Raw genomic sequence first — 23331 nt, forward strand, 5'->3', positions numbered from 1 at the left:
ACGTCCCCACACGCTGGAACTCAACGTTTCAGATGTTGAATAGAGTGGTTGAGCAGCAGAGACCTTTGATGGAATACCAGCTACAAAACCCTAGGGTGCCACAAAGTCAGCTGCCTCAGTTTCACATCCATGAGTGGCCATGGATGAGAGACCTTTGTGACATCCTACGGGTCTTTGAGGAGTCCACAAGGAGGGTGAGCTCTGAGGATGCGATGGTGAGCCTTACAATCCCGCTCTTGTGTGTTCTGAGAGAATCCCTGATTGACATCAGGGATAACTCAGATCACACAGAGGAGTTAGGGATAGCATCCGATCCGTCACAGCTGGAGAGTAGGTCCACACATCTGTCCGCTTCACTGCGTTTAATGGAGGAGGAGGAGGAGGAGGAGGAGGAGGAGGAGGAAGAAGAGTTGTCCGATGATGTGATGGTGATACAGGAGGCTTCCGGGCAACTTCGAATCGTCCCATTGTTGCAGCGCGGATGGGTAGACATGGAGGATGAGGAGGAAATGGAGATTGAACTTTCCGGTGGGGCCAGAGGAGTCATGCCAACTAACACTGTGGCAGACATGGCTGAGTTCATGTTGGGGTGCTTTACAACCGACAAGCGTATTGTCAAAATCATGGAGGACAACCAGTACTGGATCTTTGCTATCCTTGACCCCCGGTATAAAAACAACATCTCGTCTTTTATTCCGGTAGAGGGGAGGGCCAATCGCATCAATGCTTGCCACAGGCAATTGGTGCAGAATATGATGGAGATGTTTCCAGCATGTGACGTTGGCGGCAGGGAGGGCAGTTCCTCCAGTAGGCAACCAAGTTCTCACCGGTCCACACAAACGAGGGGCACACTGTCTAAGGTCTGGGACACCTTGATGGCACCCCCTCGCCAAAGTGCCGCCACGGAGGGTCCTAGTGTCACCAGGCGTGAGAAGTATAGGCGCATGTTGCGGGAATACCTTTCCGACCACAGCCCTGTCCTCTCCGACCCCTCTGCGCCCTACACGTATTGGGTGTCGAAGTTGGACCTGTGGCTTGAACTTGCCCTATATGCCTTGGAGGTGCTGTCCTGTCCTGCCGCCAGCGTCCTATCTGAGAGGGTGTTCAGTGCAGCCGGTGGCATCATCACTGACAAGCGCACCCGTCTGTCAGCTGAGAGTGCCGACCGGCTCACTTTGATAAAAATGAACCACCACTGGATAGAGCCTTCATTTTTGTGCCCACCTGTGTAAAGCACCCCAACATGAAACTCCATGTCTGTACTCAACCTCTCCAATTCCTCCGCATCCTCATACTCATCCACCATAAGCGTTGCACAATTCTGCTAATACTAGGCTCCCTCCAACATGATTTCCCCCAACTCTGCTGGTTAGAGGCTCCCTCCACCCTGATTTCCACCAACTCTGCTGGTTAGAGGCTCCCTCCACCCTGCTTTCCCACAACTCTGCTGGTTAGAGGCTCCCTCCACCATGAATTTGCCCAAACTGGGCTGTTTAGAGGCTCCCTCCACCATGAATTGGTCCAAATTGGGGTTTTTAGAGGCTCCCTCCACCATGAATTTGCCCAAACTGGGCTGGTTAGAGGCTCCCTCCACCATGAATTGGTCCAAACTGGGCTGGTTAGAGGCTCCCTCCACCATGAATTGGTCCAAATTGGGGTTTTTAGAGGCTCCCTCCACCATGAATTGGTCCAAACTGGGCTGTTTAGAGGCTCCCTCCACCATGAATTGGTCCAAACTGGGGTTTTTAGAGGCTCCCTCCACCATGAATTGGTCCAAACTGGGCTGGTTAGAGGCTCCCTCCACCATGAATTGGTCCAAACTGGGTTTTTTAGAGGCTCCCTCCACCATGAATTGGTCCAAACTGGGGTTTTTAGAGGCTCCCTCCACCATGAATTGGTCCAAACTGGGGTTTTTAGAGGCTCCCTCCACCATGAATTGGTCCAAACTGGGGTTTTTAGAGGCTCCCTCCACCATGAATTTGCCCAAACTGGGCTGTTTAGAGGCTCCCTCCACCATGAATTGGTCCAAACTGGGTTTTTTAGAGGCTCCCTCCACCATGAATTGGTCCAAACTGGGGTTTTTAGAGGCTCCCTCCACCATGAATTGGTCCAAACTGGGGTTTTTAGAGGCTCCCTCCACCATGAATTTGCCCAAACTGGGCTGTTTAGAGGCTCCCTCCACCATGAATTTGCCCAAACTGGGCTGTTTAGAGGCTCCCTCCACCATGAATTTGCCCAAACTGGGCTGGTTAGAGGCTCCCTCCACCATGAATTGGTCCAAACTGGGGTTTTTAGAGGCTCCCTCCACCATGAATTGGTCCAAACTTGGCTGTTTAGAGGCTCCCTCCACCATTAATTGGTCCAAACTGGGCTGGTTAGAGGCTCCCTCCACCATGAATTGGTCCAAACTGGGTTTTTTAGAGGCTCCCTCCACCATGAATTGGTCCAAACTGGGGTTTTTAGAGGCTCCCTCCACCATGAATTGGTCCAAACTGGGCTGTTTAGCGGCTCCCTCCACCATTAATTGGTCCAAACTGGGCTGGTTAGAGGCTCCCTCCACCATGAATTTGCCCAAACTGGGCTGTTTAGAGGCTCCCTCCACCATGAATTTGCCCAAACTGGGCTGGTTAGAGGCTCCCTCCACCATGAATTGGTCCAAACTGGGGTTTTTAGAGGCTCCCTCCACCATGAATTGGTCCAAACTTGGCTGTTTAGAGGCTCCCTCCACCATTAATTGGTCCAAACTGGGCTGGTTAGAGGCTCCCTCCACCATGAATTGGTCCAAACTGGGTTTTTTAGAGGCTCCCTCCACCATGAATTTGCCCAAACTGGGCTGTTTAGAGGCTCCCTCCACCATGAATTGGTCCAAACTGGGGTTTTTAGAGGCTCCCTCCACCATGAATTGGTCCAAACTTGGCTGTTTAGAGGCTCCCTCCACCATTAATTGGTCCAAACTGGGCTGGTTAGAGGCTCCCTCCACCATGAATTGGTCCAAACTGGGTTTTTTAGAGGCTCCCTCCACCATGAATTTGCCCAAACTGGGCTGTTTAGAGGCTCCCTCCACCATGAATTGGTCCAAACTGGGTTTTTTAGAGGCTCCCTCCACCATTAATTGGTCCAAACTGGGCTGTTTAGAGGCTCCCTCCACCATGAATTTGCCCAAACTGGGCTGGTTAGAGGCTCCCTCCACCATGAATTGGTCCAAACTGGGCTGGTTAGAGGCTCCCTCCACCATGAATTTGCCCAAACTGGGCTGTTTAGAGGCTCCCTCCACCATGAATTGGTCCAAACTGGGTTTTTTAGAGGCTCCCTCCACCATGAATTGGTCCAAACTGGGCTGTTTAGAGGCTCCCTCCACCATGAATTTGCCCAAACTGGGCTGGTTAGAGGCTCCCTCCACCATTAATTGGTCCAAACTGGGCTGGTTAGAGGCTCCCTCCACCATGAATTTGCCCAAACTGGGCTGTTTAGAGGCTCCCTCCACCATGAATTTGCCCAAACTGGGCTGGTTAGAGGCTCCCTCCACCATGAATTTGCCCAAACTGGGCTGGTTAGAGGCTCCCTCCACCATGAATTGGTCCAAACTGGGTTTTTAGAGGCTCCCTCCACCATGAATTTGCCCAAACTGGGGTGTTTAGAGGCTCCCTCCACCATGAATTTGCCCAAACTCTGCTGGTTAGAGGCTCAATCCACCCTGATTTTCAAAACAAATGTTGGTGCCAACCTCAACTTACTACAAGGGCCAAATTCACTGCTGGTGACAAGCTCTCCTCACTGCAAGTGCCAAATACACATGTTTCAAGGTGTTTTCCTACTGTCAGAGAGGTGGTATTGAGTGTGTAAAGTGTGTAGTTGTTAGGCTGTGATGTTGGGGTAATAGAGGGTCTTTGGTGTGTTAGATGCCCCCAGACATGCTTCCCCTGCTGTCCCAGTGTCATTCCAGGGTGTTGGTATCATTTCCTGGGGTGTCATAGTGGACTTGGTGACCGTCCAGACACGGATTTGGGTTTCCCCCTTAACGAGTATCTGTTCCCCATAGACTATAATGGGGTTCGAAACCCATTCGAACACACGAACATTGAGCGGCTGTTCGAATCGAATTTCGAACCTCGAACATTTTAGTGTTCGCTCATCTCTAGACTCTCACCTTCTTAAGTTGTGTGGAGCCATAACAACTTATATAAACATTGACAATCAAAGTAGCAGCGGCAGCAGCGGCGTCCTCCAGTGTCATGGAACAATCCAGATCACGACTCAACAGAGGAAAATGATTTCCAAGGAAAAAATAGGGACATTTGTGCTCATCCAAAGTGGTTCTAAATAGGTCCTTTACTGTGATCCAGACTATACTGATCACACCATGTAAAAAGTCGTGATCCAAAGATATAACGCAAAGATGGAAGTTTTGACATATACCATAACGACTCGCCCAAGATAGCTATTTATATACACAACATGATTTTCTTTCCTCTGATTGGAGACATTATATTGTTGTGTGTGTGTGACGACCTAGTGGTGGTGATGGGGGTTGGTCATTACATACTACTTCATGTTTTTGTGCAATTCTCTCTCGCTTAACCACACCCTACTGCGTCAGCCAAGCCGAGTTACCTCTTTTTGGGAGAGTTTTATGATGTCACTTGGAGCTTATTTTATTTGTCGGGTGATCCAGGTGCGGGACAAGTCCTTCTTGGCTCCTCTCTGTTGTCTCCTGACCTTGACTCTGTTCCTGACCACATCGGTGCCTAGACCTTTTGATTGGCTTGCCTATTGCTTCAATGTTGACCTCAGCCTTGACAATAGCCATGCTCCTGTCTACTACCTTAGCCACCTTGTCAGTTACTACTATGTCTAACCACTAGCGTTCATTTGACGATACTTCTGGATTAACCCTTGGCCTGACATCTGCTTGTGAGCTCTGGCTTAGTTACTTATTTCCTTACAGTTGAGTGCCTGGGGATTGCCTGTGGTGAAGCCCAAATCTCTATACAGGGGCTAAAGTGTGCTAACTTAGATTTAGTGTTGAACTACAGGTTCAATACCAATGGATACAAATATTCAACAACCTCTTGTGATGAACCATCATTGAGTTAGGGCTTGGACTCACCAAAGTATCCTCTGGTATTTTGGTGTTTTGGTCCAAAACTGCTTAGTTTCCATTTGGGTCATCCAGTTGCAAGAGGCTTCAGGGTCCACTGACACGGCACACCACTATGCGAACCATGAAACTAATAATATATTGAACTTGTATTGTGAGAAATTTCTTAATAACAGTTTTGAGAAGACAAGCGTAGACGCATCTCTGAGTCTTGAGGGAGATGAAGCGATGAAAGTCTATATCATATCTTATATACATTTATTTTTATAAAAACATTTATTATATTAATACTAGGGTTGAGACAATCTTGGGATTTCAGGATCGTTTTTAAACCCGATCATAGTCCCAATTCCAATCTTAATGCAAGTCAATGGGATTTTTTAATGATCGAAAATCGGATTTTAAAAACGATCCTGTTAACTATACAGCGTGGGGTCCAAAAATTGAAGGCTTCAATTTTTGGACTCCACGCTGTGTAGTGATTAAAAAATCTGCTGGCTACTTAGTCTCCCCCACTTACCTGCACAGAACCGCTACTGCTTCCCCTCCCAGTGTGTATGCCACTCCCCGGAGCTCTAGGCGCCCCCGCCTCCCCAGACTAGTGTTATTAATGCTGGGATAAGGCGGGGCTTGCTGTGGCTTAGGAGAGTGTGGGTGGGTACAGGGCAGGGAGAAGTAAGTGCATGACTCACGTCTCCCCTCCCTGTTCCCTCCCGCACTCTCCTAAGCCACAACAAGCCCCGCCTTCTCCCAGCATCAGTAACACTAGCCTAGGGAGGTGGGGCATGCACGGCGCTTTGCCGTCATTTGAGAGAGGAAAGGACCGAGAAAAACGGCCGGGAGCTCCAGGGAGCAGCAGCGGTTCTGTGCAGGTAACAAGGGTTGAGCGATCGGGATCAGAATTCCCAGCCCAATCTTTTTAGGCAGGATCGGAAACCCGATCACGATCGTAAAATTTACTCAATCGTCAATCAGGATCCGATCTTTTCCGATCCCGATCGCTCAACCCTAATTAATACCTTGACTTTCTGCTTACTAACTACTAGTTTTCCTTGTAAATAAAATACAACTATTAGGGTGAAAAATTTGTTTTGCAAATATTCGCAAGTTTTGCCTGCCTTTTTATTTTTTTTGGTCCAAATGTTCAGCCCCAACCACCAGCGATATTATCTTACCTGGTTTATCTGCGCTTCCCCTGAGCCTCTTCTTATTATACCTCTGAAGATTCCCATGTATAACAGTGATACATGGGTGGCAAACCCCCAAAACCCTAAAATTTCTAAAAATTCATAACAAACCTGGCTTGTTAAGAACCGGTTTGCTCATCTCTACTGTACCCAATACCCCCAATTTTTTTAGCGCCAATTCAATTTTAGAAAACGTATAATATACCCGGCTTATTGTCCATCTATTTGACCATCTGTAATAACTAAGTTCATGGATACATGTATATAACGTACGAACAGAGTAAATAAGTCTTATTCCTAGTACGACTGAAGTCTTCTCTCTCTGAAATTTCACAAAGTGTCACTGACTGTGGTGGGATACGGAATTAATAGCAAAAAAATGTTTCAGCCTTCATGGGTTCCTACAATAAGTCATATTTTGGGCTTTGAAATCTTCATTTCCATAGAACTCTACTGTCACCATCATAGAGCGCTCCCATTGTCAGTGAGTCACAGACTAAAGGAAATTCACTGCCGTCTCTTCCCGCAATCTTTCCATATTTCCCAGTAAATCATATGCTAATAAAGCGATCTGGCAGGCAGGTATAAATTAAGATGTCTTGTTGGAATGTTTGCAGACAGGAGCATCACATATACAGACAAATATTGTCATACAACATTGGCTTATTCTTTGTATACATCAGCAAAAATAGCAACGGCTTCTTACATCTCTGGCAAACTGCAATTACAAAGATATCTCTTGGCATCTGCTGTATCATGCACACATTTCCTTGTGGACTCTGTCAGTGTCTATAATAAATATTTTCTTGAGGTACAGATGTAGCCCAACATTGCCTCTAGCCAAGTTTAATCTGGGCACAAGCTAAAGCATATGCTCACTTTTTGGAACGGTGTCAACAGACTTTATTGAAAAAAAAAATGTTCGGAAAGCAGAATGTTGCCACACGTGGGAGTCTCGGAACGTAAGAAGCACCTGACGGAGCGGCCATCTTATAAGTTGTATCACTAACTGAGGACTCAGATTTGGTAAAGGACAGCTCGGTGGTTTAGTGGATAGTATTATTGCCATGTAGAATGGGGGTCCAGGTTTAAATCTGCATGTGGGAACCTGTAGGCAAAGCTTAAGTAGGACCTTTCATGTTTTCATCAATGTATATTTTTATATACTGCTAGAAAGCTGACGGTGTTGGCTTTCATGGTGTGCGCCCCAGTACTGGAGATATGTATGCCGTTATTTTCAGTACTGTTATCTCTCCTCTGTCTGAAGGTCGTCATCGGCAGTACTCTTCCATAGACTTGTACTGGGCAATGCGTTCCTCACAGTTCAGCATCATCGCTGCGTGGTAAGGAATGCCCACTCCAACAATATTAGGCTATGTTAGCGTACAGACAGGGGGCGTTCCTCACAACCCAGTGATGATGCTAAGTTATGAGGAACGCCCCCCCTAACAGTACTCTTCCATAAAATTGTATTGGAAGACTACGTTCCTCACAGCTGCACGGTAAGGAACGTCCCCCTGACAGTACAAGGCTATGTTAGCATACAGACAGGGTTGTTCTTCACAGCCCAGTGATGGCGCTAAGATATGGGGAATGCCCCCCTGACGATACTCTTTCATAGACTTGTACTGGGCGATGCGTTCCTCAAAGCTCAGCATCATCCTTGGTCTATAAGGAACGTCCCCCCAACAGTACAAGGCTATGTTAGAGTATAGACAGGGGGCATTCCTCACAGCCCAGCGATGAGGCTAATTTATGAGGAACACCCTTCTGACATTGAAGAGATATTGCTACCAATATCTCCAGTAATGATTTCCTTATTGTGGTCGGATTATCTTCTGCCTGGTCCTAGACCATATTAATAGTGATCCATTGGTAACCGATCAAGGCAAGAGACTGCAACCATTAAGATGGTTAGAAACAAATTTTAAAACTTTGCAACATTTAAAATAATTTCAATTCCAAAAATGGCTACAAATCTAAATATGGTTATGTTCATGGGCAAATCCCTTTAAGAACCAATACGAAACAATAGTGTAGGTGCAGATACTTACAAGAAGCAAAAACTTACATTAAAACAATTCAGCCTGGCTATTTAATAAATGAATGCAGTTTTTGCAAAAACCCAACCGTTACCTAGCGAAGGCAATAGAGAAGGCACGCAGGCAGCATTGCATGAACTATGTAATGCCGAATACTATCATTATTGCATTTTTATCATTGTTATTGTTTGCTCATAACAGATCCATGCTCCCAATAATTCCAGCTGGAAATTCTGTGCCAGAGGTCTCAGAATGAAAAATATTAATAATAAAAAAGGATAAAATTCAAGAGACACTTTCCAGGGGTTGCAACTGTACACAGCAGATTCTTCTTCCCAGTATAAGCCGCAAGTACTTGTTTTCCAAAAATAGAACGCAACCCGAGCCAACTTGGCACAAAGATAGCAAATAATTATTAAATCAGATTAATGTTCTTGGTATTCAACATGACAGTGCTAGGAATCTAAAGCACTTTGCAATTCTTGTTAATAACAAAAGACATTTAAGGGAGAGCAGCAAAGTGCAGTGTCAGTAGATGTGATCGGTGCACTGCCACTTACTTGCAAAGGAAACCGAGAGAAATAGTTAGAAACAATAAACCAGACGGATCTGCTGCAAATGTATAAACTCAGAACTTTTGCACAATGACAATCTCGAGCCCTTACCTGGACCTGTTAGGGCTTATACACTTGGCCAACGCAGCGTGATATGAGCAATATATTTACTGCCAAGGATGGGATTGTTCCTCAGAGACTGTACACCCTTATCCAAAGACTGTCCTTGGAATCTTCTATGAACAATACTTCATACAGTCCATGTACATTGCCATTTTACTCAAGCACTACTGCAATGCAGGGAAGGGGTCAAGGGGTCACATCAAGATATATCTCTGGCATTGTAAAACACAGAACATTGCTTCTGGTGTTCTATGAAAGATAAGCTCTGTATGGCACCACAATGGCAGTTCTATCTGTAAAATGTCCATAGAAACGTTGAAACCCAGTCGGGATTGGCATTTGCTCCCAATTCCTAGTGCATTTCTCTGTAGATGATACAGGGTGAACAGCTTATATGCTTCATATGACACCAGCATTGCTTTAGGCTTTGTAATACTTGAGATATATCTGTTTATATCCATCCCCAGTTTCAGCTTCTCTGCATTACACACAGTCCCCTGCTTGTAGTGAAAGTAGCGTACAACACTCGATAGATAAGGGAAAGAATAAAGAAGTACAGGATTCTACAGAAAGGTGATTTGGTAACAATGTTTATTACAAAATGTATTGGTGACACAATTCCTGCCAGAAAATCAAAAGTTGCTTGATTGAATTGTGTTCAAATTTTTCACTGTCACATCCCAAAAGCCAAACATTTTTATTTGTTTACTGGCATAGTCATAACCCCACAAACAAGTGACTGGGGTCTATTTTGTTATCGAAGTGTGGCCTCCTCTATTTTCCCAGGACCCCTTCTATTTAGTGTACCCCATTATAGTCACACATTACTGACCTTTAAACTTTTATCTTGATTGGTCACTTATACAGGTAAGTTTCACATGGAGGGATCCCCATTATAGCAATTGGATAGAATGACTATACCGTTGATATGTGATATTGTGAGAGAGTGAAGGGTGTGGTGTAGAAGGACAGGTATATTCCAGCCAGGCAGCTAAAGGGTGTATGGTAAGACCCACACCAGGGAGGTCAGCTGTGTAATTAAGGCCTGATATAGTCTGTGTGTGATGACTAGGAGTGTGGCACCACACTGACAGAGCTCACCTGTCCAGACCAAACCTACAAAGCAGGTACTGTGCCACCCGTTGTTGTTGCCAAGGCGGGAGTCTGGTAGCCAGGCTCCTGTATAGTCAGAGAACAGTTTGCTTATGGTTAGTTAGTTAGTTCTCAGTCAATAAGGCTTTTGTTTTGGTTATTTGTGCCTTTACAAAGGCAGTTAACGCACTACAAGTGAATAAATACTGAACTTATGTGCAACCCAGTGTCTGTGTCCCTGTTTCCTGCACTGCTACTGAGCATCTACCTGAGCGATTCCCCCAATATATATATATATATATATATATATATATATATATATATATATATATTGGGGAACGTAGTTCAGTAGCAGCAAGGGTGCGGACCCAACCAGTCAGAGACAAGGACAATAAACCCTCAGTTCGGGTACGGAGTAAGCTAAATAAAATACATCCTTAACTTCAGGCAAAAAACGTCAAAGAAAACCCTGCTCGTCCGAGCACTAACTAAACAGTAAAAGCTAACCTCATGAGCAAAAAAAGTAGCACAGTACAGTCTCACCAGACTCTCAGTAATTCAAGACAGACCCAAATGTCTCCTCTCACTCCCAGGATCTGCTCTTGAAGTGCAAGCTCTGCAGCCTACTATGGCCCAGTAAGGAGCCCAGGATCCATACCTGGTCTGAGGTCTACACAAGACCCGCACTGGACCACACATATGTCAGGAACCTGGAGGAGATATATTGGGACTCCAACACTCTGCCTGTCACCTTCTCACCATATATATATATATATATATATATATATATATATATATATATATATATTAGAAGATTACTTTTGTATCTAAATCTAGAATCCATGTCACGTTCTCAAAGCAGACAACTTGAAAACTGCCCCGAATTTCAAAAAGAATTTTTTCGTGAACTGTGCTGTTGGCTAAAACAATATCCCCCCTCTACATGGCTACAAGCACCAGTAACTTTCTCTGACTTCGATTCTGAAGGTATTAAAACATCAATCTCTCAGATCACAGCTGTGCTGGTCAATGAAGAATGTAGAAAATTTATTCCCACGATGAAAGCCCTGACAGGCATCCTTCTCCCTGTATTTTATAAAAGCCCCATTTATATAATGGGTAAATGTTAGTATTTTAAGTTTAATAGTTCTGCGCCTGAAGAATGCAAACTCCACGCTGGCTACGGAAAGCTTAATTGTTTCTTAAGAAGCGGAAAAGAAAACCACGAACCACAAGGCGTCTACACTTTTCAGTCCTTAAATAATTCACACAGAGCCCGCGCTACCAAAACGAATGCAAACATATTATCATGTTGGAAATACAAAGTATAAAGTATATATTCTCATAATGGCATCATGCCGGGAATTATTTAGTCGATAGCATTGTGAATTTAACAGCCATCCCACAGATACTGTAATTATAACACCTGGGGGATTGCACAATCCAAATTTTAATACTTTTATTATGGAAGGGAATGCAGGGCCTTTCCTTGGCAGCGTCCCTGCATCTATCTCCTATAATACCGTAAGTTCAGCCACCCCATAAGACTCAATCATCGTAATACCGCTTATATGGCGTCATTGTTAGAGATGAGCGAACAGTGTTCTATCGAACTCATGTTCGATCGGATATTAGGCTGTTCGGCATGTTCGAATCGAATCGAACACCGCGTGGTAAAGTGCGCCATTACTCGATTCCCCTCCCACCTTCCCTGGCGCCTTTTTTGCTCCAATAACAGCGCTGGGTAGGTGGGACAGGAACTACGACACCGGTGACGTTGAAAAAAGTAGGCAAAACCCATTGGCTGCCGAAAACATGTGACCTCTAATTTAAAAGAACAGCGACGCCCAGCTTCGCGTCATTCTGAGCTTGCAATTCACCGAGGACGGAGGTTTCCGTCCAGCTAGCTAGGGCTTAGATTCTGGGTAGGCAGGGACAGGCTAGGATAGGAAGGAGAAGACAACCACAACAGCTCTTGTAAGAGCTAAATTCCAGGGAGAAGCTTGTCAGTGTAACGTGGCACTGACGGGCTCAATCGCCGCAACCCAGCTTTCCCAGGATCCTGAATGGAATACACTGTCAGTGTATTCCCGTATACCCGATATATACCCCGATACCCGTTCCAACGGTGTGCCCCCCCACCTTCACCCCAGAAATACCCTGCAAGTCCCCTAGCAATAGAATTGGGGCTATATACACCCACAATTTTTACTACTGGTATACAGTGCCATTGTCTGACTGGGAATTCAAAGAATATATTGGGAATACAAATACCCTCATTTCTTGCTACTGCCATATAGTGCCAGTGTCTGACTGGGAATTCAAAGAATATATTGGGGTTACGTGCACCCACAATTTTTACTACTGGTATACAGTGCCATTGTCTGACTGGGAATTCAAAGAGTATATTGGGAATACAAATACCCTCATTTCTTGCTACTGCCATATAGTGCCAGTGTCTGACTGGGAATTCAAAGAATATATTGGGGTTACGTGCACCCACAATTTTTACTACTGGTATACAGTGCCATTGTCTGACTGGGAATTCAAAGAGTATATTGGGAATACAAATACCCTCATTTCTTGCTACTGCCATATAGTGCCAGTTTCTGACTGGGAATTCAAAGAATATATTGGGGTTACGTGCACCCACAATTTTTACTACTGGTATACAGTGCCATTGTCTGACTGGGAATTCAAAGAATATATTGGGGTTATAAATACCCTCATTTCTTGCTACTGCCATATAGTGCCAGTTTCTGACTGGGAATTCAAAGAATATATTGGGGTTACGTGCACCCACAATTTTTACTACTGGTATACAGTGCCATTGTCTGACTGGGAATTCAAAGAGTATATTGGGAATACAAATACCCTCATTTCTTGCTACTGCCATATAGTGCCAGTTTCTGACTGGGAATTCAAAGAATATATTGGGGTTACGTGCACCCACAATTTTTACTACTGGTATACAGTGCCATTGTCTGACTGGGAATTCAAAGAGTATATTGGGAATACAAATACCCTCATTTCTTGCTACTGCCATATAGTGCCAGTGTCTGACTGGGAATTCAAAGAATATATTGGGGTTACGTGCACCCACAATTTTTACTACTGGTATACAGTGCCATTGTCTGACTGGGAATTCAAAGAGTATATTGGGAATACAAATACCCTCATTTCTTGCTACTGCCATATAGTGCCAGTTTCTGACTGGGAATTCAAAGAATATATTGGGGTTACGTGCACCCACAATTTTTACTACTGGTATACAGTGCCATTGTCTGACTGGGAATTCAAAGAGTATATTGGGAATACAAATACCCTCATTTCTTGCTACTGCCATATAGTGCCAGTGTCTGACTGGGAATTCAAAGAATATATTGGGGTTACGTGCACCCACAATTTTTACTACTGGTATACAGTGCCAATTTCTAACTAGGAATTCAAAATGCGCAAGGCTCCCGGAAAGGGACGTGGACGAGGCCGTGGGCGAGGTCGGGGGAATGGTTCTGGGGAGCAAGGTAGCAGTGAAGCCACAGGGCGTCCCGTGCCTACTCCTGTGGGGCAGCAAGCATTGCGCCACTCCACAGTGCCAGGGTTGCTTGCCACATTAACTAAACTGCAGGGTACAAACCTTAGTAGGCCCGAGAACCAGGAACAGGTCTTGCAATGGCTGTCAGAGAACGCTTACAGCACATTGTCCAGCAGCCAGTCAGACTCTGCCTCCTCTCCTCCTATTACCCAACAGTCTTGTCTTCCTTCCTCCCAAAATTCCGAAGCTTTACAGAACAATAACCCAAACTGTCCCTGCTCCCCAGAGCTGTTCTCCGCTCCTTTCATTGTCCCTCAACCTGCCTCTCCACGTCACGATTCCACGAACCTAACAGAGGAGCATCTGTATCCAGATGCTCAAACACTAGAGTCTCCTCCATCTCCGTTCGATTTGGTGGTGGATGACCAGCAACCCACCCTCATCGACGATGATGTGACGCAGTTGCCGTCAGGGCATCCAGTTGACCGGCGCATTGTGCGGGAGGAGGAGATGAGACAGGAGTTGGAAGAGGAAGTGGTGGATGATGAGGACACTGACCCGACCTGGACAGGGGGGATGTCAAGCGGGGAAAGTAGTGTGGATGTTGAGGCAGGTGCAGCACCAAAAAGGGTAGCTAGAGGCAGAGGCAGAGGTCAGCAGCTTAGGCGAAGCCAGGCCACACCCGGAATCTCCCAAGATGTTCCAGTTCGTACCCAGCCCCGAAAAACTCCCACCTCGAGGGCACGTTTCTCGAAGGTGTGGAGTTTTTTCAAGGAATGCGCCGAGGACAGATATAGTGTTGTCTGCACAATTTGCCTCTCGAAATTGATTAGGGGCTCTGAGAAGAGCAACCTGTCCACCACTTCAATGCGCCGTCATTTGGAATCCAAGCACTGGAATCAGTGGCAGGCAGCAACGGCAGGACAAAGGCCGACTGCCGTTCACGCCACTGCCACTGCCTCTGCCTCTGCCTCTGCCACTGCCACTGCTGACTGTGCTGGCGATGCACTCCAGAGGACGAGCCAGGACACCACTTCATCTGCCTCCGCCACTTTGTTGACTTCTACCTCATCCTCCCCTGGTCCTGTCTTATCTCCTTCTCCTGCACCATCAAAGGCACCATCAGGCGTTTCTTTACAACAACCCACCATCTCTCAGACATTGGAGCGGCGGCAGAAATACACTGCTAACCACCCACACGCGCAAGCCTTGAACGCCAACATCGCTAAACTGCTGGCCCAGGAGATGTTGGCGTTCCGGCTTGTTGAAACTCCCGCCTTCCTGGACCTGATGGCAACTGCGGCACCTCGCTATGCCGTCCCTAGCCGTCACTACTTCTCCCGGTGTGCCGTCCCCGCCTTGCACCAGCACGTGTCACTCAACATCAGGCGGGCCCTTAGTTCCGCGCTTTGCACAAAGGTCCACTTGACCACCGACGCGTGGACAAGTGCATGCGGACAGGGACGCTACATTTCACTGACGGCACACTGGGTGAATGTAGTTGAGGCTGGGACTGCTTCCCAAACTGGCCCGGTGTACCTCGTCTCCCCGCCTAACATTCCTGGCAGGGACACGAGAAGAACACCCCCCTCCTCCTCCTCCTCCTCTACCGCCTCCTCCTCCGCCACCGCCTCCTCCTCCGCCACCGCCTCCTCCTCCGCTGTTAGATTGACCCCAGCTACGAGTTGGAAACGTTGCAGCACTGGCGTTGGTAGACGTCAGCAGGCTGTGCTGAAGCTGATCAGCTTGGGGGACAGACAGCACACTGCCTCCGAGGTGAGGGATGCCCTCCTCGATGAGACGGCAATATGGTTTGAGCCGCTGCACCTGGGCCCAGGCATGGTCGTTTGTGATAACGGCCGGAACCTGGTAGCAGCTCTGGAGCTTGCCGGACTCCAACATGTTCCATGCCTGGCCCACGTCTTCAACCTAGTGGTGCAACGTTTCCTAAAGAGCTACCCCAATGTTCCAGAGCTACTGGTGAAAGTGCGGCGCATGTGCGCCCACTTTCGCAAGTCGACAGTAGCCGCTGCTAGCTTAAAATCTCTCCAGCAACGCCTGCATGTGCCACAACACCGGCTTTTGTGCGACGTCCCCACACGCTGGAACTCAACGTTTCAGATGTTGAATAGAGTGGTTGAGCAGCAGAGACCTTTGATGGAATACCAGCTACAAAACCCTAGGGTGCCACAAAGTCAGCTGCCTCAGTTTCACATCCATGAGTGGCCATGGATGAGAGACCTTTGTGACATCCTACGGGTCTTTGAGGAGTCCACAAGGAGGGTGAGCTCTGAGGATGCGATGGTGAGCCTTACAATCCCGCTCTTGTGTGTTCTGAGAGAATCCCTGATTGACATCAGGGATAACTCAGATCACACAGAGGAGTTAGGGATAGCATCCGATCCGTCACAGCTGGAGAGTAGGTCCACACATCTGTCCGCTTCACTGCGTTTAATGGAGGAGGAGGAGGAGGAGGAGGAGGAAGAAGAGTTGTCCGATGATGTGATGGTGATACAGGAGGCTTCCGGGCAACTTCGAATCGTCCCATTGTTGCAGCGCGGATGGGTAGACATGGAGGATGAGGAGGAAATGGAGATTGAACTTTCCGGTGGGGCCAGAGGAGTCATGCCAACTAACACTGTGGCAGACATGGCTGAGTTCATGTTGGGGTGCTTTACAACCGACAAGCGTATTGTCAAAATCATGGAGGACAACCAGTACTGGATCTTTGCTATCCTTGACCCCCGGTATAAAAACAACATCTCGTCTTTTATTCCGGTAGAGGGGAGGGCCAATCGCATCAATGCTTGCCACAGGCAATTGGTGCAGAATATGATGGAGATGTTTCCAGCATGTGACGTTGGCGGCAGGGAGGGCAGTTCCTCCAGTAGGCAACCAAGTTCTCACCGGTCCACACAAACGAGGGGCACACTGTCTAAGGTCTGGGACACCTTGATGGCACCCCCTCGCCAAAGTGCCGCCACGGAGGGTCCTAGTGTCACCAGGCGTGAGAAGTATAGGCGCATGTTGCGGGAATACCTTTCCGACCACAGCCCTGTCCTCTCCGACCCCTCTGCGCCCTACACGTATTGGGTGTCGAAGTTGGACCTGTGGCTTGAACTTGCCCTATATGCCTTGGAGGTGCTGTCCTGTCCTGCCGCCAGCGTCCTATCTGAGAGGGTGTTCAGTGCAGCCGGTGGCATCATCACTGACAAGCGCACCCGTCTGTCAGCTGAGAGTGCCGACCGGCTCACTTTGATAAAAATGAACCACCACTGGGTAGAGCCGTCATTTTTGTGCCCACCTGTGTAAAGCACCCCAACATGAAACTCCATGTCTGTACTCAACCTCTCCAATTCCTCCGCATCCTCATACTCATCCACCATAAGCGTTGCACAATTCTGCTAATACTAGGCTCCCTCCACCCTGATTTCCCCCAACTCTGCTGGTTAGAGGCTCCCTCCACCATGAATTTGCCCAAACTGGGCTGTTTAGAGGCTCCCTCCACCATGAATTGGTCCAAACTGGGTTTTTTAGAGGCTCCCTCCACCATGAATTTGCCCAAACTGGGCTGTTTAGAGGCTCCCTCCACCATGAATTGGTCCAAACTGGGCTGGTTAGAGGCTCCCTCCACCATGAATTTCCCAAAACTTGGCTGTTTAGAGGCTCCCTCCACCATGAATTTGCCCAAACTGGGCTGTTTAGAGGCTCCCTCCACCATTAATTGGTCCAAACTGGGCTGGTTAGAGGCTCCCTCCACCATGAATTTGCCCAAACTGGGGTGGTTAGAGGCTCCCTCCACCATTAATTGGTCCAAACTGGGCTGGTTAGAGGCTCCCTCCACCATGAATTTGCCCAAACTGGGCTGTTTAGAGGCTCCCTCCACCATGAATTGGTCCAAACTGGGCTGGTTAGAGGCTCCCTCCACCATGAATTTCCCAAAACTTGGCTGTTTAGAGGCTCCCTCCACCATGAATTTGCCCAAACTGGGCTGTTTAGAGGCTCCCTCCACCATTAATTGGTCCAAACTGGGCTGGTTAGAGGCTCCCTCCACCATGAATTTGCCCAAACTGGGGTGGTTAGAGGCTCCCTCCACCATTAATTGGTCCAAACTGGGCTGGTTAGAGGCTCCCTCCACCATGAATTTCCCAAAACTTGGCTGTTTAGAGGCTCCCTCCACCATTAATTGGTCCAAACTGGGCTGGTTAGAGGCTCCCTCCACCATGAATTTGCCCAAACTGGGCTGTTTAGAGGCTCCCTCCACCATTAATTGGTCCAAACTGGGCTGGTTAGAGGCTCCCTCCACCATGAATTTGCCCAAACTGGGCTGTTTAGAGGCTCCCTCCACCATGAATTGGTCCAAACTGGGGTGGTTAGAGGCTCCCTCCACCATGAATTGGTCCAAACTGGGGTGGTTAGAGGCTCCCTCCACCATTAATTGGTCCAAACTGGGCTGGTTAGAGGCTCCCTCCACAATTAATTGGTCCAAACTGGGCTAATTAGAGGCTCCCTCCACCATGAATTGGTCCAAACTGGGTTTTTTAGAGGCTCCCTCCACCATTAATTGGTCCAAACTGGGCTGGTTAGAGGCTCCCTCCACAATTAATTGGTCCAAACTGGGCTAATTAGAGGCTCCCTCCACCATGAATTGGTCCAAACTGGGTTTTTTAGAGGCTCCCTCCACCATGAATTTGCCCAAACTGGGCTGTTTAGAGGCTCCCTCCACCATTAATTGGTCCAAACTTGGCTGTTTAGAGGCTCCCTCCACCATGAATTTGCCCAAACTGGGCTGTTTAGAGGCTCCCTCCACCATTAATTGGTCCAAACTGGGCTGGTTAGAGGCTCCCTCCACCATGAATTTGCCCAAACTGGGGTGGTTAGAGGCTCCCTCCACCATTAATTGGTCCAAACTGGGCTGGTTAGAGGCTCCCTCCACCATTAATTGGTCCAAACTGGGCTGGTTAGAGGCTCCCTCCACCATGAATTTGCCCAAACTGGGCTGTTTAGAGGCTCCCTCCACCATGAATTGGTCCAAACTGGGCTGGTTAGAGGCTCCCTCCACCATGAATTTCCCAAAACTTGGCTGTTTAGAGGCTCCCTCCACCATTAATTGGTCCAAACTGGGCTGGTTAGAGGCTCCCTCCACCATGAATTGGTCCAAACTGGGGTTTTTAGAGGCTCCCTCCACCATGAATTGGTCCAAACTGGGGTTTTTAGAGTCTCCCTCCACCATGAATTGGTCCAAACTGGGGTTTTTAGAGTCTCCCTCCACCATGAATTGGTCCAAACTGGGGTTTTTAGAGGCTCCCTCCACCATGAATTTGCCCAAACTCTGCTGGTTAGAGGCTCAATCCACCCTGATTTTCAAAACAAATGTTGGTGCCAACCTCAACTTACTACAAGGGCCAAATTCACTGCTGGTGACAAGCTCTCCTCACTGCAAGTGCCAAATACACATGTTTCAAGGTGTTTTCCTACTGTCAGAGAGGTGGTATTGAGTGTGTAAAGTGTGTAGTTGTTAGGCTGTGATGTTGGGGTAATAGAGGGTCTTTGGTGTGTTAGATGCCCCCAGACATGCTTCCCCTGCTGTCCCAGTGTCATTCCAGAGGTGTTGGCATCATTTCCTGGGGTGTCATAGTGGACTTGGTGACCCTCCAGACACGGATTTGGGTTTCCCCCTTAACGAGTATCTGTTCCCCATAGACTATAATGGGGTTCGAAACCCGTTCGAACACACGAACATTGAGCGGCTGTTCGAATCGAATTTCGAACCTCGAACATTTTAGTGTTCGCTCATCTCTAGTCATTGTGTTCCGGCGTGAGTTCTTACTTATTAAGCTAAGAGTCGTCATTGGAAGCTTCATATTCCATTTTTTGTATTTCATGCTTCAGGTTCATCTACAACACCGGGATACATTTCATTCCTGCCGTCTCTAGGATACAGTCTCTGGAAATAGTATTTCTGTAAGTTTTTAAGACCTTTAATAAATTTTTTATCACTTTAGAATTGGGAAGGTCGCATGACAGTGTCTTAATAAGGAAGGTTGCCTGCAATGAGAAGAAAAAGTTGATGTTTAGAATTGACAGCGAGGAAGAATAGGCAGATGGGGAGACGCGATGACTGAGGGTGCGGGACCGGCGGGACTTCACAGAGAGGATTTGGGCTAGGAGGTATGGAGGAGGATTTGGGATGAAAGGAAGCAGCAAGATGTTACAGGGTTTTGATGCATTTTCCATGTTTTTTGTTGGTATTTTTCGCTACATTGTATCTTCGTTTATACGGTAAATCTGTTTTTTACGATTTTATTGTGTTGTTGTCACTTAAAGTGAAAATATCATCAGAACATGACCTAATGTGTAAATTCATTTATGTGCTACCCATCTGCGTTTAGAATTTGTGATGAGATTTCCACATTTTTAATGTCACTAATAATGAGCAGAAGGGTAACAATGTTTTGAGCCTTTGCCTTTAAGGCTCCAGATCGCACCATCCACTACAACTTCCAATAGAAGATGACCGATACTTTATAGAAAATCCTCTTGGCTATCTCACACATAAATGTGACTTATTTATGCAGATTATGTGACTGCATTGTTACTGTTTTGCTCCTAAAAGTCTAAATGTTAATTTTTATCACTTTGTAAATCCTTCTTTGGCTTTCCACACTGCTTGAATCCTCCTGGGCACGCTCTCCAGTTTCAAGCATGTCTTGACCAAAATCTGATCCCAGGTCTCCTCTACACGTTCCCATTGTTACTGTACACTGGTTGTCTCATTTGGGTACAAATACAACTCTACCCACAAGTGTACAATTGGCTTGAGATCTGGGGGCCAACACAGCACCTCTTCTTCATTGTCCTTGTAGCAGTTCTTCGCTAATCTCGACAAGGCGTTTTGCCTGGACGTTACCTCTTGGCTTTTGAACGGATAGGCCAACTTCATTTCATATTCTTCCAATTGTCCTGACAGTCACATGATGCAGTTTGACAATTTTCTTGACTGAGAGATTGCTATCGATGAGCTGGATGAGGATGTTTCTCTTTTCTTGGGAAATCTTCTTCATGGTTGATCATTGATTTGAACCAATGACCTTTTACTTGGAAATCCACCTAATAGCACACTGAGCTCCTAGGGAGTGTGAGAACAGGATGTCATTTGTAGTGTACAAGAAGATCTTTCCATCACCAGAAGCAAAACAGTGACAACATTGTTACGTGACAAGATCCAGCATTACTAATTATATGGCTAAATAGTTACAAGTCACATTTATTTATGAGATAGAAATAGAGACAGAGCAATTTGCATGAGCCTCATGGGGGGTTTTGCCTTCCCCTGGATCAACACTGTAGGGATTGTAGGGTTATAGGTTGGACTTGATGGACTGAGGTCTTCATCCAACCTCATCTACTATGTAACTATGAGACTATCTACAAAATAATGGTCGTCTCACGTTCCAAACTGTAGTGGATGGTGAGATAGGGAGACTCAAAGTCACAAGAACAAAACATTGTTACCCTTTTGCTCATCAGTGTAGGTGGTTGGGAACAGGGACCAGTCTGACACATGGGTAGGTTTGAATATTCCTTTAACACCACGGGCTCCTATGGTCCATGTGGCTGCCATAAAACATATCTCTGAATGTTAACAGTTCAGTCGAGAAGAACAGAATCTACAATCAGAACATGAAAGGATTTTATAGCAATTGTCACTATTTGGGTTATATCACTAAAATGTACCGTATGTGATAACGTCTATTATACAATATTGTTTAGTTTCTGTTGTTTATTTTCATTTTTTGTGTCTTTTGTGTTTTTGTGGCTGTAGCTCTTTTGGTTCCTTGTTAGGTTTTAAATGACTTACCCCCCCCCCCTTCACAACAAATGGGTAAATGTAACGGGTTACAAGAGTTTTCAACAATATTTTTTATGAAAGGGGCTATGCCATGAATAATATGTCATCATGGAAGACAGATTTGCATATTCTTCCTATAGTCCCTTGCAAAGTGGAGTGCTAAAGGCTTAATAAGTCTCCACACACCTATATGGTGGTCTCTCCCCAAGGAGCGACGATACCCCCCTTACCATGAATAATATGTATCCACTTTGCATTGAATAAAATGGTGATCGATGAGGTTCTGAATTCTGAGATCACGCCTAATTCTGAGAACAGGACATGTCTTACCCCCCATTGGGATTGCCGTACATCACTTGGCTATCTCCGGTGATCCCACTGAAGTCAATGGGAGTGACAGCACCCCTGTATGTAGCGGGGATTCAGACTTCACAACAAGGGTAAAACAGCCCCTGATCTCAGGATCGGTGGGATCTCGGCAGTTTATCATCTATTCTATGGACTTAAAACTTTATCAGTAGGGGACTATCATTGGAGAACCCCAATAAATAAAGGGACCATTCTAAGGAACTTCTATTAGGGCAATACTATTTTCTTCCATCTGTAGCAAGACATGAAAATTGCTGTCACAGACGCTCCATCCACTGTGGCTGAGCTTGAGCTATTTTGCAAAGAAGAATGGGCAAAAATTTCAGTCTTCTAGATGCGCAAAGCTGGTAGAGACAAACCCCAAAACACCTGCAGCTGGAATTGCAGAAAAAGGCTGCTCTACCAAATATTGCTAGGTTAGTGTTACTGATGCTGAGAGTAGGTGGGGCTTGTTGTGGCATAGGAGAGTGTGGGTGGGTACAGGGCGGGGAGATGTGAGTGACCCCGCCTCCCTAGACTAGTGTTACTGATGCTGGGAGTAGGCGGGGCTTGCCTACTAGTAACACTCACCTAGGGAGGCGGGGGCACGTATGGCGCTCTACTGGCATCTGAATGAGAGAAGAAAGGACAGAGAGCAACCACCCAGAGGAACCGGGGAGCGGCAGCGGTTCAGTGCAGGTAACTAGGGTTGAGAAATTGAGAATTCCGTTTCCGATCTTTTTTAAGTGGGATTGGAACCCGATCGCGATCATGAAATTTACTCGACCGCCGATCGGGATCCGATCTTTTCCAATCCCGATCATTCAACCCTAGACACAATGTGGGTGTGACTACTTTTGCAATCCACTGTAAATCAGTGGTTTTTCAAGTCTCCTTGTTCCTGTCTGCGCTTTTGGATGTATCTTTGGATATTAAATGTCTTTATTAACAGATTACAATAAATCCTCTGCCATTGTAGCGCTGTCTCATTCTGCTTGTTGGATCCATTCTTTATACGGTTTATTATACCTGAAACTTTTTAATTGCAGGGATATACAAGACAATATTAATATCAAGAAAGTGGAAAAAAACACGTTCAGTGGCCTCAGCCTGGAGAGCGTCAGGCTGTAAGTATAGGGGGGGGGTCTTGCTTCTATTTTTTTGAAATCATTTTTGTCAAATTTATTGCATTCCAAGAGCCAGAACATGTTTTATTTTCCTGTGAGCGGGACCGCGCTTGTGTATTAAGGGATTATTTTTGTAGAATATGTATTTTGCAGGAAATACTGTGTAATTTTCAAAAAGGATTGGAAAAAGTTTCTTGGCTGAAAGTTGGTTGTTATAGATTGGAAGGGATGTACGGAAGGTCAGGGTACGGTACGCCGGGCATACAAAGACGTTGCGGAGGGCTCGGGCTTTGGTTAGTTCATGTTTGAGATTCGGACTGATCTTCAGAGACACATAGAATCAGTTTTGCAGTATGTTCTGATAGCAATGAGA

At 46.5% G+C, this 23331-nt stretch overlaps 1 protein-coding gene across 1 annotated transcript in view; it reads left to right on the forward strand.

Annotated features, from left to right (window-relative positions):
* FSHR (follicle stimulating hormone receptor) overlaps positions 1 to 23331 on the forward strand; it is a 119412-nt gene that overhangs the window by 78344 nt on the left and 17737 nt on the right. Inside the window, exons 5-6 of the mRNA XM_075267032.1 lie at positions 19524 to 19595; positions 22881 to 22958. Coding sequence (XP_075123133.1) covers positions 19524 to 19595; positions 22881 to 22958 — 150 coding nt within the window. The remainder of the gene's footprint in view (positions 1 to 19523; positions 19596 to 22880; positions 22959 to 23331) is intronic.

This window comes from Leptodactylus fuscus, chromosome 3 (genome assembly GCF_031893055.1).
Source record: "Leptodactylus fuscus isolate aLepFus1 chromosome 3, aLepFus1.hap2, whole genome shotgun sequence".
NCBI classification, from domain to species: domain Eukaryota; kingdom Metazoa; phylum Chordata; class Amphibia; order Anura; family Leptodactylidae; genus Leptodactylus; species Leptodactylus fuscus.